We start from the raw sequence: 20,894 nt of genomic DNA on the forward strand, positions 1-20,894 counted from the left end.
TTTTTCAAGGAGAGAGCTACTGCACCGACACACTTTATTCGAGCAAATACCCAGTATGTACCTGGCAGATACCTGGAATGCGCCGCTCCTCACCTCTGACAAGCCCCGTTGCGTTTGCCTTCCCAGCCTGGGTTCATGCCTGGCTGATGGGCGGCTGATCTGTTAAATGATAATGATTAGGATTTAATAGGCTGCAATGCTTCGCGTGTCTACCAGATGGCATAAATTCATGAATTGTAATGCAGTATATATATATATACTGTGCAGTATTGCAGCCAGCGGGAATAAAATGCTTCAATCCTTGCTGGAAAATAACCCAATGCACTCGGGCAGAAAACAGTCACAAACCTCAATACACCCGGGTATACCCGAATTCGTGGGACTAGCCGAGCTCGAATAAAGTGTGTCGCCAGTGTACAGGACATAACACTAATATACAAATATTTATACCTCTTGAGTTTTCACTCCACCATGCTCGAAGCAGCCATTCTCCTGGACGCCGACGCCTACGTGATGACGTCGGACGTTTCAGAGGAGGCGGACCCCAGGCAGTAGACACCCCGAGGTGTACTTAAATACAAAAGTGTAAGTAATCTAATAAACATAAATAACACATATTTATGTTTATTAGATTACTTACACTTTTTTGTATTTATGTAAGAGTTCTCACCCCCTCGCTCCTATAGGGTTCCCATGGCGACCGTCCAGCCAATTATATTTCAGCTCGGCGAGTTACAGGCACCCTGTTACAGGCACCCAGGTAGAGTGATTGATTCAGCCTATGTCTTACTGTGCGTCTCTTACAGACAGGTAGGATTAACACAGCAGGGATACCTGCTGTGTTAATCCGATGGGCCATTTAATCTGCAGAGGACCATCTCGGACCATGACGCACTATAGTGCGTCATTCAACCCGATAAATGGACGGATAACGACCGCTGCATCTGTATGTTGCTGAGCACCAACTACCAACTGCATTGTTCTATTTGTATGCTCCATCAAATTCTGTTTCCAAATCTTTATATTCATTAATTTTATGAATTCAGGACAATAATCTGATTTTGATTGAGGAGTGTAAATGTCTTGGCGCTTGACACCGCATGAGTTTTCGACAAGCTAATTAAAGCCTTGCATAAAACTGTTATTTATTTTTATGGTTTTTTTTATTAGTTTCTCCCCACTCAGTCTTTTTAAGTATGTGGGGGGAAAAAAGGCACTGGTAAGGACTATATCAATGTTGTTTTTTGTTCCTTATACTTGCTTTAGTTCAGGCCTGCACAACTCCAGTTCTCGAGGGCCGCAAACAGGCCAGGTATTCAGGATATTCCTACTTCAGCACAGCTGGCTCAATTAGTGGCCTAGTCATACTGAGCCACTAATTGAGCCAGCTGTGCTGAAGTAGGAATATCCCGAAAACCTGGCCTGTTTGCGGCCCTTGAGGAATGGAGTTGTGCAGGCCTGCTTTAGTTTATTAACTATTCTGTTTTGGTGTGTATGTTAATTTACTCTCTTTTTATATGGGTCTATGAAATATTTCCAACATATATATCTTGTTAGCTCTATGTGACTGTTATTCTGTTCCTATGTTCCTTAGTTTAAAACATTGCATTTTGCTTTTTGATACTTTTACACTTGTGTAACAGTTTTTCTTTTCAAGGACAGATTGGTCATTTTACATGTGATCATGCTGGTTTTGGTAAATAGTGGGAATTTAAATTGTTAGTAATACATGTTAATCTGGACATTGTAATTTAGATGGTGCTATTGTACCTTTATCTAGTCATATTTGGTTTCGTACAAATCCAGTCATCCTCTTGAAATTGTAGAATATCTTGACTTTTTATTGCTTTTCCTTGTTAGGCTACAGCAAAGATGCGACGAAAGATGAACGATCAACAGCTGCTAAGGAAGAAACACTTAATACTTTTTGTAGGGAGCCAAGTTACTTTGAGATTCCCACCAAAGAATTCCAACAACAATCTGACATACCAGTAGAAGATAATGCAATTCATGAAATACCAACAAAGGATACACCGTGTTCAAATTTATTAGGTGCAAGTCATGCATCATTTACAATTGAGTTTGATGACAACACTCCAGGAAAAGTAACCATTAAGGACCATGTAACAAAATTTACTCCGGACAATCGCCACAAGTCAAAGAAGCTTTCTCCTTCTGGTGCCAAAGAGTTTACTGGTTTACAGACAGAGATGATAGCTGCAGAAAGTAAAGTAGCTGATTGGTTGGCGCAAAATAATCCACCGCGTTTGGTGAGAGAAGCAGCTGAGGAAGATTCCAAGAGTGTTAAAAGCGATGTTCCTGTTTATTTGAAGAGGCTAAAAGGTAATCTATGGTTGCATGGATACTAACTTCAGGCATTTTAATATTACGATTTACAGATGCAGCCACCAGTATCCGATCACTTGCCTGGGTAAAAACTAAGGCATCTCAAGGTAAATACCTCAACATTCCTGTGAGATTCCTAATGGCCCATCGGATTAAAAAAGCAGAGGTCCCTGCAGTCCCATCAGTTTGAATGGGACGGCAGGGACCCCCCTGCTGTGTTAATCCGATGGGCCATTAGGAATGTCACAGAAATGTTGAGGCATTTACTGTGAGATTGCCCCAAATTTTCCAAGGTAAGTGATCTAATACTGGTGGCTGCATCTGTAATTCCTGCAAATTGCATATGCAGTAAATACAGTAGCAGCATACAATAGTAGTTCAGATTGAAAAAAATATATAGTTCCTTCAAATTCAACCATTCACTAAATTCTAACTGGGAAGTATACTTATATTTAATATATTGACATTTACTCCTACATAAATGTTTTTTTTTTTTTTTTTTAAAGTTCAACATTTACCAATTATGCAATATGTGTACAAAAAACCTCCTAAAAAGTAAACCGCAAGTTACCATGAAAGTTTCTTACATTCATCAAAACACATCAAAATAGCGTGTAGGACCCTCAAAAGAGAGTTTACCATAACAAACTGGATTAGTATTTTTTGAAGGATCGTTTTAGCCCTCCACTCATCTATTCTCACGTGATATACTAATGGTAAGTAATAAAAGACAATTAAATTTACACCTCACTAGAGTCTTGTTGAAAAAAATGAAGCGAGAAGCAGAAGGAATTCAGCTCAGAGGTCACGGTAATTTTTTTTATTACAGTACATTCGAAAGTGGGACTTTCCTGATCTGGAGTCACATTTGCATGGTGACAAAATCTACTCATAACTTTGCAAAAAATATCTAAATACATTTTGTTAGAATTAATTACTTTTATACAGCATGATCTAAGCCAGCGGTGCGCAAAGTGGGGGGTGCTGGATTTGTCTTGGGGGGCGCACGGGCGGTTGCAGAGGTCCCGCGCTCTTCCCCGAGGCATTTAAATTAAATGCTGGGGGATAGCATCAGGGCTCTGAAACTCTAAAGTTATCTTTACTCTGCCGGCGTCACCCGTGTTTATAGCAACACAGCGTCAAATGACGCAGCGGGGTCGTGACGTGTCAAATGATGCTGCAGGTTACATGACATCACATGACCCTACGGCGTAATTTGACGCCACTTCAAGGTAAGGGGGGGTGGGCGCGAGCACCCGAGGAGAAAAGGCAGTGGGCGCAGCAACAAAAGTTTGCGCTCCCCTGTTCTAAGCAATAAGAAACACAGAATTTGACATTAGAACCACTTGGCTTTTCTAGAAACATAAGAGGGTTAATGATTAATGTTTTTAATATGTATGTCTATTTATATAGCGCCAAAAGTGTACTGAGTGCTTCACAAAAAATACAGTACATGGAGTTATAATAATACAATAAGTGCAGCAAAATCAGACAATAGGAAAGGAAATCCCTGCCCTGAAGAGTTTACAATCTAAGAGGTTTGATGGGGAACTTACAGAGACAGCAGGTGAGGGAATAAGTGCTGTAGATGGCAGTGCTTGGTCACAATGGGTGGTAGGAGGGACTGAGTGTAGGACAGTAATCATGAGTGCAGGCTATTGGGGTGCTTGATTTGTGGGGCAAGTTTTGAGGTTAGTCCGTGTTAAAATGAGAGGGTTAACATAATTTACAGGGGACGAGATGGCAGGGAGGCATGGGTGAAATCAGGTGTGTATGTCTGGCTTCAGGCTTAAGGGAGATCCCCAGCAGCAGGAAGGAGTAGATAGAGGGTGCGAATAGAGGATTTGTGTGGGTGTTTTTTATTGAAGGGTAAAGAAGTTGCTGGGAGAGAGGTGTATAAATAATGGTGCAGTGGGGAAGTTGGAGAGAACAGAGACATTCACAAAGGAGCGAGGAAACAGTAAACAGAAAAAGCAATAGGGAGGGCATAGTGAGATGCAGGAGGAGAGACTTTCCAGGTACCGGAGGATAGAAAAAGTACAAAGAATCACAGCTTTTCGAAAGTTAAGTTCTCACAGTTGCAAAGTTGTTGTGCAGAGTCCCGCTCTTCCTCAAATCTTCACCTCCAATTTCAACTCCAAAATTAACTCTGCCACACACTTTAAATATGACACTTTGATGTTAGACAGCATATGGCTTCACAGCCTAGATAATCTGTTTTAAGTACTTTGATCACTTGCAATTGAATAACAATTAAGGGAGGGATCTGCCTATCAACTCACAGAAACATACCCCAATAGTTAATTAGATCTTAATTTCTATTGATGAGATTTCAGCTCAATGAAACATACCCCAATAGTTAATTAAATCTTAATTAGTGATCGCGTTCATCTAGTGTTTGTTTTTCTTTACACACACAAATTGTATTAACTTATTTGAAAGCAGAAGTCCTCTGGGGCTGCACAGCAGCACTTATTCCTGAGATATTTCATTCTTAAATTATCTTACAAGTATTCTTGTCCCGGAGAAACAAATGGCCTCTGGATCAGCCTCACTCTGGCAGCAAATATTTTATTATTGTTTATTTGTAAACATATTCCACAGCACGGTGCAATTGGGGTATAGAGATTTGATCATTACGTAAAGAGTTGAATACAAGTATAAATAAAGACAAACATGCACACAGATAAAACAAGGTAATGAGGACACTGCTCTTGAGAGATTACAATCTGGAGGGAATGAGGGACAGTGTTGAAATAAAAGGTAAAGTGGCTGCTCATTGTGGGATGGAGTATAGCTCAGGTTGGAGTATGATCCAGCCCAACAGCTGATCCTATTAAGGTTTGAGGGTGGGGGTGTTACCTAGCATGGTCCCTATGGTGTTGGAGGGGGGAGTTGGATGTTAGAGGGAAGCCAGATAAATCACTTTTTCAAGGAAGCATTTCAGGGAGGTTTTAAATGTCTGAAACCTAGTGGAAAGGTGGGAAAGATTCCCAAAAGCAGCGCTTCAGCAGATGAGATGCACCAATAAATGGTATATATTTATGACCAAGATACGGAGAGGTATATTGCAATTGTAGGAGTATTGGACCCAGTGCAAATGCAGGAGTGTGTCATAAGAAATAATGTCTTTTAGTGAGGGACTATTCAATGCCTAATGGCACCTCACAAGACAAACAGAAACTCTTACCTGCTGCACTGTAACCGGTCTGCAACTCCCCTTGAATCAATTGATGGGGAGATACAATACTCACTTACTTGATCCCTTCTCCATAGGTGCATGCATCACGCAGAATAGATACACAGAAGCTTGAAATCCAGAGATTTGCAGCGGAGCACAGCTGAAGAATGGGGCCAGCACCAGCAGTGAAAGGTTAAACATATATATTTATTGAAACATGGTATAAACGGGGGGGAGAGACAGAACACACTCTGACGCGTTTCAGGCTATGCAGCCCTTTATCAAAGAGCCCCATTCTTCAGCTGTGCTCCACTGCAAATCTCTGGATTTCAAGCTTCTAGTGGAAAGTTTCATGGTATGTCGTGGGAAAGTCCAGAGAGAGGAGACATCGCGGGAGAAGTCTTGTAGGCGGGAATGAGAGGAAGTGATGTGGCAGGAGAAAAGGCGGATGTAGGGGGCGTTAGGTATGTATTTGGGGATGTGGGCTGAGATGTAAAAGGACAGCATAATTGAGAGCTTTGTAAATCATTTGTAGGGTTTTAAATTGAATTTTAGCATATTTAGGAAGCCAATGTAGGGATTTGCGTAGTGGAGCAGTGAGTGACGCAGATGAGTCGGGCAGCAACATTTTGGATTGATTGGTGTGAGGATAAGTAGACAAAGGGCATGCCAGCTATGGTTGCAGTAGTTAAGGCTGGACAAGATGCATGCTTGAATTAGGCTTTTAATTGCATCATGAATGAGAAAAGGGAGTATTTTAGCAATATTTCAGAGGTGAAAAGAGCAGGACTTCTTGAGGGACTGATGGTGAGGAATGAAGGAGAGATCAGTCTAAATTGACTCTTAGAAAACGGGTTTGAGGTGTTGATAAGATTGTGGTGTTATTGAGAGTGAGGGAGCGTTTGGTTATAGGGGTGGCAGTGGAAGGGGGAAAGAGTACTAGTTCTATTTTGGACATGTTAAGTTCCAGGTAACAGTGGGACATCCATGAGGACATTTCAGAGAGACCTGTGACAGGAGAAAGGGGGAGAGGTAAATTTGGGTGACATCGGCATGGAGATGATACTGAAAGCCAAAAGATTGTATTAGTCCACCAAGAGAAGAGGTGTTGAGTAAGAAGAGAAGAAGGCAAAGGACAGACCATTATGGGAGCCCAACAGAGAGAGGGAGGGAAGATTAGGAAACACTAGAGAACTAAACAGTGAAGGATAGGTAGAACATGAACCAGAAGAAGGTTGGATCACAGAGGCCAATGGAGTGGAGAGTGTTCAGGAGAAGGGGGTGATCAACAGTGTCAAAAGCAGGAGAGAGATCCAGGATAATTGGTAAGTGACCCTTAAACTTAGCTGTGTGTAGGTCATTAATCACTTTGTTTAATGCTGTCTGTTGAGGGTAGAAAGCGGAAACTAGCTTGCAAAGAGTCAAGCAGGGAGTTAGAGGAGAGAAAGCGAGCCAGGCTGTTGTATACAAATCGCTCAAGTAGCTTGGCGGCAAAGGGATGAAGAGATAAGGAAGTAGTTAGAGGGAGGTTGGATCATGAGAGGGTATCTTTTGAGTGAGCGTGATGAGTGCATGTTTAAGATCAGATGTGAATGTGCCGTAGGTGTGAGGCTAAAAAACGTTAGTTAGGGTGGGGATTAGTGTGCCAGAGAGAGCGCCGAGGAGATGTGAGGCAATAGGCTCAAGGGGGCAGGTTGTAGGGCAAGATTATGAAAGGAGCACGGAGACCTCGGTCATGGTAAAATAAGCTGAGGGTTGATTTAGGTGTTGCGAGGGGAGGTAGGAGCAAGTGGAGCTTGACAGGAAGAGATGTCATGTTTTTGATTGACTTGATCTTGTCTGTGAAGTAGGCGGTGAGTTCTTGGCCCTTGAGGCTAGAAGAAAGTGCAAGGGTAGTTGGGCAGAGATTGGAGTTAAAGGTGGTGAATAGGCGTTGAGTGTTAGAGGACAGAGTTTGTATGAGTGAAGAAAAGTAGGTTTGCTTGGCAAGGGAAAGTGCAGTGTTAAGAATTTATATTGAAGGAAGTCTCCTTTAGATCGGGATTTACTCCGGTAACGTTTCACAGTGTGTTACTGATTAATATTTAACCTTATCCAGAAATGGAAACATAGATGTATTTATATTCATCTACAGTATATGAGTATCGCTGGCTTATAATAATTAACTAGGTAGACTATATGTCTAATCTTACCCAGACAATAGAAATAAAGATGGATTTATAATGTATTAATCTATAAAAGTATTGCTGGCTTATAGGAATTAATATAATACTATGGGCAAAACTATTATTTTAAGGAAATAGATGTGTAGATATGTGTTCCAAATAGGAAACAGATCAACACATGCACACCCTGGTTTATAAGAGTTATTGACACGATAGAGAGGCTTCAATTCGATAAACAGTAATTTATTAGAACAGCAACAAAATATAACAATTACATGGTTATACTAATTATAATTCCTTATAAGGTTTGTACTTATTACAGGCCTAACAAAATAATACAATACAGTTCATCCTCCCTAAACATACATTGATATAAAACACATTTACAAGTGCACACGAATTATGATCATAATTACCTTCTCTGATGTATTAGAATTCCAATAGCTCTTTCTCCAAAATTTCCTTCTCTCCTTTCTCGTCTCCTCTAACTAACTAATACTCTGTCTGGTTTAAATGTGTTTCTAAGACCATAGCTGAACATGCAAGAGGTTCTGATGGGGAAAGTTGGGGAAAGATACTCAAACTAAATGATGTGTGTGGTTGGGGAAAGATACTCAAACTAAATGATGTGTGTTTCTTTGAAGTTGTTGGGAAAACCTAGAAATATCTGTTCTATCATAAATGGTGGACAGGTCAAAAATTCCTGTAGTTTGATCTCTGTGGGGAATGTGTATTGGGGTCTTAATGTTAATTCAGGAAACACCTGTTTTGTTTTTAAGTCCCTGATACTAAACACAAGAATGTTTATTTACAGGGTGTTAAGTAAATAAACCTTTTGTTTGTTACTTTCTCACTTCTTGCATCCTCAGTGGAATGTGTATCCAGGTGCAGATCCAGTATCTACTTCACAAGACAGTTTATGATTCCTGCAGCAAAAGTATTCCTCAAAGCAATTCGCTTGGGTAACATTCGCCCCATTGTGGCCATGAAAACAATATACTTGGCCACACCTATGAGAGCAATTGCTTATGCCTAATTTTCATTAACGTTCTATGTGTTTCCTTCCTATCTAATAAATTGTGCAAATTTATTAATGGTGGATCTATATGTACATCAAATACAGGAATACAGGCATACCCCGCATTAACGTACACAATGGGACCGGAGCATGTATGTAAAGCGATAATGTACTTCAAGTGAAGCACTGCCTTTTTTCCACTTATCGAAGCATGTACTGTACTGCAATCATCATATACATGCATAACTGATGTAAATAACGCATTTGTAACAGGCTCCATAGTCTCCCCGCTTGCGCACAGCTTCGGTACAGGTAGGGAGCTGGTATTGCTGTTCAGGACGTGCTGACAGGCGCATGCGTGAGATGCTGTTTGCCTATTGGGCGATATGTCCTTACTCGCGAGTGTCCTTAAACCAGGGTTTGCCTGTATAGTTTTCAGGTTTGGGACCATTCGGTTCACTATCCAAAAGTAAACCGTCCTTAAAGACAGGAATCGGTGTAATCACTATGTTTCTGATGGTAGTGGACTCACGTGGGGTAAAACTAAAATGTAGGCTAGGTGTTAGACACGATTGACCCCCAGGTATTCCCTGTGATTAGTCACTATGCAGTACAGCCCATCCATGTTGTATGTGACCTTTACCATAGGCGTTCTACACTTTGTTAGTTGTATTGGACATCCAATTTCATTAGGGAATGAGCTTGAGTTGATCTTCTTTCTAGTTGCAGTCTCTCTAGTATTTCTTTGAGGTCTCTACGTGTCATTGTCTTTGACTCTATTATACTCCGTCATTGCTGTCAGCTCTTTTTTATTAAAGCCACATTTCAGACTAGAGTGTTGATTTCAAAGACATCACAACGGCACAGGTACCTGTTCTCCTTAACGGTGCAGCATGTTGTGTTTGGTACCTGCCAGTTCCCATCGACTTGTACTAGAAGTTCTGGTAGCGTCAGCCTCTCCTTGTAGACATCTTCTTCTAAGTATCCGATAGAGTGTACGGTAGCCAGTTTATTGAAGAAGGATTCAGCTTGATTTAAGTCGGGCAAAGAGATTGAAAAGGACACATACAGGATATCGTTATATGAGCAGGCTGATTGCTTTCCATGACAGTGGTACAAACCTCTATTTGGGTGTGGTGTCACTCTACCTAAATTCACAATGGTGGAAATTGGCAATGGTTTACAAGCCCCAGTGTTACCATAGATCTGATGACAATACCATCGTGACAAATCTTTATTTTTTAGATATCTGGTACCTTTCCTGATTGTATATCCCTGATGATGTCACTTATTTTATTAAGGACAAAACTGCCATATGTGTTGCAAATTATTTCCTTACCAACATGGTTATCGCTGACCTTCCTGTTATTAACCTCTATCACTGCGTTCATTTTGGCCTGGGCAATAGAAAAATGCTTGCCTATATCATGCATGTTGTACACTGTAAATCTTTCCTCATCAGTTAGATTCTCAATACCCTGTAGGATTGGTTTCAAGAAATGTTGGCCCTCTTCCTGTTCAAAATTGGCAATATGTTTACGAATTGCCTCTTGATCAGCCTTAGGCCCCGGACATGTTTGCTGCGTGCTTGCGGAAGCGTGCTGACGCGCGCTCCCGCTCAGCATGGAGCCCCTACTGCCGCAATTAGAGCGGCTTTAGTAGGGGCTCACCTGCGCTTCCGCGCGCTTGCGGAAGCGCAGGTCTTGGGGGAATTTAAAATTCCCCCGCTTGCCGGCGAGACAGGCCGGTCACGTGAGCGGTTCGCCCAATGAGGGCGAACCAGCTCCGTGACGTCACTGGCCCGCCCCCGGCCAGTAACGCGCCCGCCCCCGGACCGCCCCCTGACGGCTGCTGAGAGCGCTTGCGGTAAGCAACCGCAAGGCCAGGGAAAGCACCCACTTTCCCTGCGCCTCAGCGCGCCTCAGCACGCCAGCAGGGACCATGGACTCGGCCTTATTCCAAATTGACATACCGGATACAAAATGTCCGGGTATGGCTCAATGATGCTGTCTACACTCTGCAATTTTCTGAATCTTAAAATACCTTTTTGGTGCGGGATGTCTTGTCCTGAAAAAGGGTTTTGAGTTCTACTTGCATGAGATGCAACTAAATCTACTAATATGGAAGTATAAAAATAATGACACATTAGTTTGCATACAAGAACCAAATTCTGCCATGTTCCATTTTGATATATTTACGGCGACAGGCACATGAATAAATTGCACATTATTATATAAAGTCCCAGGGAGGGATGTTGCAGTGAGTCCACTGGAGGGTCCATCTTGTGTTGTTGGGCTTGTCAGCTTGACCCCACCAGGACACGTTTTCATCACTTTGTTCCAAATGGTGAGATAGGGAGAAGGATTGACTCTCATATCACATTGGACTGGATTCTGCTCTACCCGGATACCAAGAAAGGGATCACCGATGATGCCGATGCTCATGTGCATGAAGATTATCATAATGATGGCCTTCATTGTCCTGTAGTATATATGAATAATAATAAGAAATAAAGGAAGAAAGCAAGAAATAGAAAATAATTAGTATTGAATTTCTTTTGAGCTAAGGGTTCTGAGATTGCTTTTCAGAAATGCTGAAATGTCTGGGACATTGTTAGGGCCTTGTTATGGCACAACTCATGGAGCACAAATTTTCATTAATCTGTGGGATTTTCCTATTCTCTACCCCTTGAGCTCCTTGTTTTTGCCAAATAGTCAGCAATGTCATTTTGCTCAGGAGTGAGTGAATGGTCTCTTTTATAAATCTGACAGCTTCCTTTTGGAATCTATATTGTTTCTGTGGATCAGGAACAATAGCAGTCATGTCTATCAAGGTGTCAACTCTACCACAGTCATGTTTTTGCTCCGCAAATGCTTCACAGTGTCTCTCAAGCACAGACTCTTAACAGATGCTTGTCCCAATCAGCGGCAATAATCTGGAATAAATCATATTCGGCATTGCTAGGTTTTATGGCGGCTATTGAATGTGAGTCTGGAATAACCACCATCCTGTCATCTGTGCTGGGGACAGTCTGAAAAAATAGGTTCTTCAAATCCAGCATACATTGGGAACCAGAAAATCAGACCCAAGTTTCCCAGTTTCATTTGGGAGAGGCACTAGTGCTACAGGCTGCGTAACTGACATACCCCCACTTTGAATTACTTGCGGGCGCCCACACCTATCTAAGATGCTCTGAGTGTTGGGGCCTGTGATTGTCATGAGTCACCATTTGGTGTGTCAGGCTGCCATGTATGCGAGTTGTCTGCCTTTTCCTGTGAGTTTTCACTGCAAGCATGTATCTGCTGTCTTAGTCACCCAAATACAAGTGAAATAAATCTAAAAAAATATATTATGACAATATCTACCACCACAATGTGAATAAACTGTGACTATAGTGAACAAAATAATATATAATGCAGCAGCTCTACACCCTTAGAGTGGACTGTCCAGGTCCAAAATGTAATGCGTCGTCTTCCAGGTAAGGGGAGCGCTGCAGATCTCAGATGCGATATGTGGAAAAGTAAGAAAAATATAATGGTGCAGACAATAAAGTCAAGGTCGATTCCTGCGCTCCTACCAATTAGGCTAAGATAAAATAATATTCTCATGAAAAAGGGTATTTGGTTAAACCCTTTGGCCAAAGCATTTGTAAGCCTGCATGCCACGTCAAGGCAACCCGTTTAATGCAGGTACCTACACTATACTGTATATATATGTAATAATTGTCCCATGGACTAGTGAAAAAAGTGTTAGAGCCCTGAAGGGGTTAAATAAAGCATAAGCTTATGTGAGTAGTGCAATTAAAATCTGGCTAATGCCAGTATCATACTTACCTTTGCTATAAAGGTAATCAGGGTGCACAAATTCCCTGGTGTGAATATAGTACAACTTACACATATACATCTCTCTGTCAGCCTTAGGCCGAGTCCATACAAGGACAGGCCGTGCTGAGGCTTGCGGACGCTCAGCGCTGAGCCCCTGCATCCTCAATGAGGATGCCTTGAGAGGGGGCTCGCGCGAGCGTCCGCAGGCGTGCGGAGGCTTTGGAGTTTTCAGCCGAGCGCCAAGCTGTTTTTCAGCGCGCTGTCGGCTGAAAACCAATGAGAGTGGGGCTGCGTCAACGTCACGGCGCCGTGACGTCGACGTCAGTGCGTCGCGGGCGATTGGCCCAGCGACGTCACTGCCCCGCCTCCCTCAGTCTCCCCCAACCTCCGATCGCGGACGCTGGCTCGCCTGTATGTGTGTGGAATCGCACAGCTTCTGCAGGCGAGCCTCAGCGTTCGCGCGGTTCAGCCCGGCTCCCCCCCTCTATGGCCCGGGCCTTACACATTCACCCACCATTCAATGGAGAGTGATGTCCAGACTGACACTAGGGTGTAATATACCTGCACTAATTGGAAAAGTGGTAGGGGCTCAGTAACTGCTATATAAAGCAGATGAGCATTTAAACCTACCCCTATGACGTTTCAGAGATACTAAATTTAAAATGCCCTATGGTAGTATGCAGCAAGGAAAAGGATTGCCTAATATTAGTGAGCAACTGTACATAATACCGCGCTCCTCCCTATAGAAGTTTGCTGCAGGTAAAAAGATAGGCCTTACATATAGAAAAACAAAAAGAACGATTCCTGCGCTCCTACCAATTAGGCTAAGATAAAATAATATTCTCATGAAAAAGGGTATTTGGTTTAACCAAATACCCTTTTTCATGAGAATATTATTTTATCTTAGCCTAATTGGTAGGAGCGCAGGAATCGTTCTTTTTGTTTTTCTATATGTAAGGCCTATCTTTTTACCTGCAGCAAACTTCTATAGGGAGGAGCGCGGTATTATGTACAGTTTCTCAATAAAGTCAAGGTGTATCCAAAACAATAGTGTGTCAGTCCCACTCACATATTTCTTCTGAAAATGGAAGACATATCAGAGACTCATCTCTCTCTGATAGGAGCCCTTTGCAAGGAATCTCTGAACGATGGCTGTATATAGATTTTGTATCTTGAATGGTAAGCTGTGTTTGTGGTAACACCTATTACCTCCCTCCCAGGGATAGGGATAAGAAAGAAAGACGCACAATGGTATAGTATGTAGAAATAAGGTCTATTACATCTATTAAAACATATTAATATCCACTCACATTTTCAAATGTGTAATCGTACAATGGAGAGAACTGCTGGTACACATGGTGTGTACGCCGTCTGCTACTGCTGCATCGTGCGTTTCCGCATACATCACACCGACGTCACTTCCAGTGACGACTCGGGTAAGGGCGGAAGAAGCTACTACGGATACTCGGTTTCTGCAGTCTGCCAGGACCCTCCGTGTCAGCACTCAGTGGTTCCCAAAGCTCCGGATTATCACATCACCTTGATAAAGGTCCCGCACGCGGACCGAAACGTTGGAATGATGTCTTGTTTATACAATATATTCTTTTGACAACCATTTGGAGTGCTGCCTCTGATATTCGTCATCATACGGTATCGTATTGCCTATTTGTACCATACCGCATTTGCACCCACCCTATTTCCCAGACGGAGTGCCTTTTGTTCTTTATTATATGATATACACACACACATATACATACACACACAGCTTCACCAGTGACACACAAACACACAGTGACACACAGTACATTCCAAGCCTGTTGCTCACAGCAGCACGGACCGTACACACAAAAAGTGTGCGTCACGTGCACGAGTGTTCGCACAGGCGCGCTCGCCCACTATATTACTGGCCTAACTGGGGACATACTGTGATGTTTGTTGTTCTTTGTATTCATGTGTATTATAATGTTCCCTCCCCCTATTCCTAAATGTGGGTCTACCACTGAATGTTTTACCTCTGGGTCCTTTATCCCAGTTAGGATTTTATGTTGTGTTTCTTTCACCTGGAGGGTGTTGATCTTCTATTGTTGTGGGATTGCACTGAAAAGCAGCAACTCTTCTAGTGAAAGGATTTTCCTCTTTCTTTTAATTGTTGCTGCATGTGTGTCTGAATTGCCTGAAAAGACCCAATAATTTTCTTATAGCTATGTTTCCTAGGGTCTATGAGATAATCACATTTGGCTTTGATTAAAGAATGCAGATTTTTATATTCGTGACCATTTCTGCTTCCATTCTTTCCACTACCAGTGCGATATGCAGCCCATAATTTATTGGCACAGACTAAGGGGTTCTCTGCAGTTTGAAAATATAGAGAACAAAGTCCTTGGCGCACTATCAAGTACGCCAACCTGATATAATGTTCCTGATTCTGTGTCTGAGAGGAACAGTTCGTAGATTTTCACAGGTGGTCCTCCTGATTTTCTCACGATGGTAGGTATATATCTGAAATCAAAGAGGACAAGAGACCATTGCGCAGTACCCTCTAGTCGTGGGGATCTCATCCACACCGCTGCTAGCTACTTACATCTAAACAGATGAAGGCAGACCTTGAAAGGTATCTTTAGCTGGTGGTCTAGATCGCTGAAAGGGTTGGATTGGGGTCTTTAGATATATTTCGCCCGCTCCACACAGATCAACCGCAATGCTTTTAGCCACACCTCTTGACATCCATACACCCCATGCAGAGTAATGCTATTGAAGCTCAGCTCGCTCCTGCTCGGCTTGCAGGCATATGGGGATGTTCTTCTTCCAACCCGGCATGTTCCCAGAGTCTTAGATCTCTTTCACCGGGTTGCTGCACCTTTGGCACATAGCAGTCGGAGTCCCCAAGGAAGAGAGGGGGCGGAGGGCCAGCCCAGGGAGGAGGAGGTTGCCCGGCAGCCACTACTCCAGCCCCGTGTGTCCAGCAGCTCTCCTGCCTTGCCCTGCTCTCTGTGTCTCAGGGGGGAGACGGCTCGGCAGCAGGAGGGGCTGCAGCAGCGGCAGCAGCAGCACATGGAAGGCACTGGATGAGGAGGAGGAACAAGTGCAGAGCGATAGAGGCACACAGAAAAGTGGGAGGGAAACACTAGCAGGGGGCGGGGGCTTCAACTTCTCTCACCAGAAAGGACCCGGAGGGGGAGGCTCTGGTGAGAGAAGTTGAAGCCCCCTGCTAGTGTTTCCCTCCCCCTTTTCTGTGTGCCTCTATCGCTCTGTAGTTTAATTCTCTCTTTATCACGGTTGTTCTCTGCAGTTTGTTGTTTAATCTGGTTTGCTACCATGAGACCTATGGCAGAGGGATGTAACATTTTCTGTAATTGCTCCACTGTCTCCTCATAATTACCCTTGCTCTCTTTGATTAAGTCTGGTAGTGCACTCCACATATGCATTTCAATGGTTAATTACACGACTTTCACTTGGTCATTTGGATTTCTAACACCTAGTAACTCACATATCTGCTGGACATTGACTGCATGTGATGTGATGTGTTCCTCTGACTTTAATTTGCCAATGAAATCACCTACCCCCATAAGTGTTTTTAAGGGTTGTGTGGGTAAGTACTATTGTTGGGTGTCTTATTCCCCTTAGTAGAGGAGAATAGGCATGTTCTCACAGAGAAATTAGTTTTTCCTGTATCTATCTCCCTGGAATCTTGATTAACCATATCCTGTGGGTCTATTGATATTGCACAATCCCCTGTGGCCTGTACATCATTTATTTCCCCCATGTCAATTGGTAAATGAAGATTTGATTCAGTAGAATCCTCCTCCCAAATATCTCCATGCTCACTACCCATTAATTAGATCCCAATTCTCTATTTCCTTGTCATATGTGGGAGCAGAAGGCATTATATCATAATCTGTCTGCTATGGCTTTCTGTCCTTTCAAAATAGAGATAGTTTGCAGCAGCTGAAAATATTATTGTTTACATGGGGTGTGATCAATACATTTGCCCATTTTCAATACAGTAACTTGATCTTGAATTACTTTTTAAGCACTGATTATGTGATCTTTCAGTTTCTACATTAATTAATATTTGCTTACAATCTATTACCTCCTTTTGGGTAATTTTATGATTTTTGCAATTTTCCTCTTGTGAGGACTGTACAACTTCATTAAGAGTTGTTAGAACCTTGACTTGATTTTCTAATTTGTCAATCTCCTTTTCATAATTTTTAGTTTGGGCGTTTACAATTTTGAAGTGCTATTTCAAAATGTTCCATTTTGGCATTCATTGCCAAGCATGCTGCATACATACTTCATACTGCTTTTCCCTTTAATATTTTTATTACTTTTCTTAGAATACTTATCTCTTGATCAAATATTTCCTGGACATATGTCCAAGGATTATTTTGACTTTTAGTATCAGATGCAAAGTCTGAACTATTATGCTGTGTGATATAAGCTTCTACATAACGGTCTAAACTAGAGACTGTAGTTATTTTTGTAATTTTGTTATAAAAATTACTTTCGCCTTAAATGTATATCCTCCCCACAAGTTACCGGCTCTTACTGGTTAATCCAATATACTTTTCTATAATTAGAATTTTGGGGTTTTCTGAAGCCGTGACCCAGCTATTGAATGGATTTTTGTTAATGGTATCCTGTTTGGTTTCTTTTGCTTTATTAACAGGGAACAAACACGAGGATGGTACTCAAAGTGACTATGAAAACTGTGCATCTCACAAACGTTTGAACAAGAGTACCAACTTAGAAGAACATTTAAGGCAGCGGCATATACAACAGAAAAAGCTAGAGCAGAAATCTCAAACTGCAGGAACGCTCCAAGAACCTACAAGTCAAAACGTTTTCATGATAGAGTTTTTTGATGATGACCATCCTAGAAAGAGACGTTCATATTCTTTTACTCAGAATGCTGCTATTTCAGGTCCAGAAGCACCTTATCCCATTCCTCAGTCAAGGATTGAGAAAGTAAAAGCTGCTTCTGGTGACCCCAAAGGATTATCCCTACCTGGTTCCTCATCTCACAGAGTTATTCACAGCACCCAGCATGCAAAGTTGTTGCTGAAACAAAAATCGGAAGAACCTTGTACCTCATTGCTTTTCTCACATAATGTGTTATTAAGAAGCTCAGGGAGTCTTGGGTATAGGCCAAGTCAAAGGCAAGTGATGACTAATGAGTTGGAAATACCTTCTGACAAGGACCATGAAGATGATCAGAGTGACAGAGGGACCTATACAATTGAATTGGATAAACCAAATCCGGAGGCGGTTGATGCACGTAACATGATTGACAAGGTAAAATAATTATATAATTTTCATTGTGATACATTCTCAATATATGTTTTAATCTGTTCACACTAAATATTGACGCTACTGAGACTTCTAAAATTCAAAAGGATTTAGGGGCTCATGTATCAAAATCTCTCGACTTCTAAAACAGGGCAAAATTGGAGCTAAAGAATTGCACCAGATTTATTAAAGAAAAGGTCACGTGATACAATTGGAATTTTAGCTTTGATAAATATGGTGCAGTTGTTGTTGCTCCTTTTTTTTGCCTCACTTGCAGCTGGGAGACTTTAATAATGGGTGATGATATTAGCATTACAACTAAAGGAAACTGAATTGTGGGTGTACTTAAAGATTTACATGACCGAAATTATACTGGAGTTGGTAATATCAAACAAGGTAGAACCAATAACAAATATTCAAGTCCCGGAACATTTGGGAAACCGTGATTATAACATGGTCTCATTTGAAAGAAACTATCAAAATCCATACAATATAGGATCAACAAAGACTCTTAAGTTTAGAAAGGCAGATTTGAGTAAATTGAGGTGCCTGTAAAGAATAAATTGTGATGAAGTTCTTGCAAGAAAAAATACAGAAGAAAATTGGGCACTCTTTAAAACCTTGTTAGATAAACATTTGGGGTGGGTAATAAATATAAAAGAAACAAGTCTACGCCATAATAATATGGCTAAATAAACAGGCAATGAAAGAAGTGGAGAGGCAGAGGCAAGCATTTAGATGGGACAGAGGAATCATACCATCATTTTAAGTAATATAACAAGTTGCCATATGGCAAGCAAATTTGCAAAAAAATTTAAATTAAAAGATTGCAATAGAAAGTAAGATCAACTCTAAAAAGCTATTTATACAAATTAATAGGAAAAGAGAATATAGGACTCTTACAGTGGGAAATGGGAAGGCACTTTTTTGGAGATACTGTAAGGAGAAGGCAGAGATATTAATAAATGCATGATTTCCCCCTGTATGTTCCAAAGAGTAGTCAATTGCAAACATATTGCAGCAGGAGGAGGCCACAACCTCAATATTAACTAACATTTTGTTAACAGGCAGAAGTGCAAAGGCGGCTTAATAAAATTAAGGTAAAGAAAGCACCTGGCATGATGGCATGCACTCAAGCGTTCTTAAGGAGCCAAGTTCAGTAATAGCCAAACCATTATATTTAAGGACTCAATTTCCACAGGCTCAGTACCACAAGATTGGTGTAAAGCAGACATGTTGCTTATATTTAAAAAGGGAGCTTGATCACAACCAGAGCATTACAGACCTCTAAGCCAGACATCAACAATGGGGAAGCTACTTGAAGCCTTAGTAAGGAACAATATTCAGGAATAGCTAATGGATAACAACATTATTAGTAATGGTCAGCATGGATTTTTGAGAGATAAGTCATGCCAAACGAACCTTCTTGGGTAAGTAGGAATTTAGACCAGGGAAATGCAGTTGATCGAGTCTATTTAGATTTTGCTAATGCTTTTGATATGATGCCACAAAAGAGGTTAGTGTACAAAATAAAGGAAATTGTCTGGGTAAAAATATTTGCACCTGGATTGAAAACTGCTTCAAGGTTATACAGCAGAGTTTATAAATGGAACATTTTCATGTTGGGCTAAAGTTGTAAGTGGAGTACCTTAAGGTTTGGTAGTAGGACCACTGCTTTTTAACTTTTTATTAATGACTTTGAGGCTGTGCGTACGACTAAATAATTTAGGATAATAAAATAATAGCAAGATGTAATATCTCTACCGTAGAACTTGGATAAACTGGAATCTTTGGCAGGTAAATGGCAGATGAGGTTTAATACACATAAATGGAATGTTATGCATCTGGGAAGCAAAAATATACAGGCTACTAACAAATTAAATAGGGCAAAATTGGGTCAATCGTGATGGCGAATTATTTGAGTCCTTGTAGGCAGCAGGCTTAGCTATAGTGCCCAATGTCAAGCAGAAGCTACAAAGGCAAATAAGATATTATCTTGACTTGAACGGGGTATGGATGGAAGGGAAGAAAGCATAATTTTGCCATTATAAATCCTTAGTAAGACCAAAACTGGAATATGGAGTACAGTTTTGGGTAGAGATTGGCAATTTTTTTCTTCGGATTTCAATCCAACATGGATTGGTCAATTGCTTTGAGCTGGGGAATTCCATGGATCACCCTCAAAAAGTCAAATCAGCTAGTATTTTTTTTTCTATCACTGAAAATCTGCCTGTCGGATTAGTAATCTGAAGCTGAAAATTGAATCTGAATCAGAAAAACCTGAATAATAAAGGGATGATGATAAATAGTGGTGTAGCCTCAAGCTGAAGCCATTGTGTTGTAGGCACTGCAGGTTTAGCTTTGGGTTGGTTGGGCGGTTTCTGCTGTAGTACTATAGCTCAAACACATACATTATTCATTTAATAAAACTTGTAGTTTAAGCATTACCGTGTGTGTGTGTGTGTGTGTGTGTGTGTGTGTGTGTGTGTGTGTGTGTGAAGTGTCCATTCCTGTGCTGTGGCCTGCCTGGACGTGATGGCATATGCTCCTATACGGCTAATAAATTAATTATATAGCAGTATATGAATATTTAATCATCATAATATCACCACAATTGGTGTGCAAGAATTGGGAGTGGCATTTTATACCCCAGGTTCATATTGTTGGTGTAACGCTTGCGCTTACCATGAACAAGGCGTGACCCCGGTACTGAGGTGGGAAAGTACAGAACTGCCCACCCTCAGCAGCGGAGGCAAGCCTGGAAAGTGGATAGTCAACGTAGGCACGCCTGGAAAGTGGATAGTCAACGTAGCCGGATCTGGGTTGGAGAGAGTGGGTTAGTTCAGATACGTGCCGAGGTCATGGGACAGAGCCAGCAGTGTAGTCGTTATCCGTTGTGCCGTGGTCAGGGGTTGGAGCCGGTAGGATAGTTGAGTGTCCAATAGCCGTGGTCAGGGATGGAGAAGTGCGGGTAGTCAGAGGCAAGCCGGGGTCGTTATCCAGAGAGGGTCCAATAGTCAAGCCTGGTCGTACATGTGAGATCAACAGGAGACAAGATAGGTTAGGTACAA

At 41.7% G+C, this 20,894-nt stretch overlaps 1 protein-coding gene across 2 annotated transcripts in view; it reads left to right on the forward strand.

Moving 5' to 3' along the window:
- The window catches only part of CEP170 (centrosomal protein 170), a 233,486-nt gene that overhangs the window by 84,222 nt on the left and 128,370 nt on the right, over nucleotides 1-20,894 (forward strand). For both annotated transcript variants that reach the window (XM_075596838.1, XM_075596837.1), the window contains 2 exons: nucleotides 1,861-2,343; nucleotides 17,204-17,829. In XM_075596838.1, the coding sequence (XP_075452953.1) occupies nucleotides 1,861-2,343; nucleotides 17,204-17,829 (1,109 nt within the window). The remainder of the gene's footprint in view (nucleotides 1-1,860; nucleotides 2,344-17,203; nucleotides 17,830-20,894) is intronic.

The sequence above is a fragment of the Ascaphus truei genome, chromosome 4 (assembly GCF_040206685.1).
Source record: "Ascaphus truei isolate aAscTru1 chromosome 4, aAscTru1.hap1, whole genome shotgun sequence".
In the NCBI taxonomy this organism is placed as follows: domain Eukaryota; kingdom Metazoa; phylum Chordata; class Amphibia; order Anura; family Ascaphidae; genus Ascaphus; species Ascaphus truei.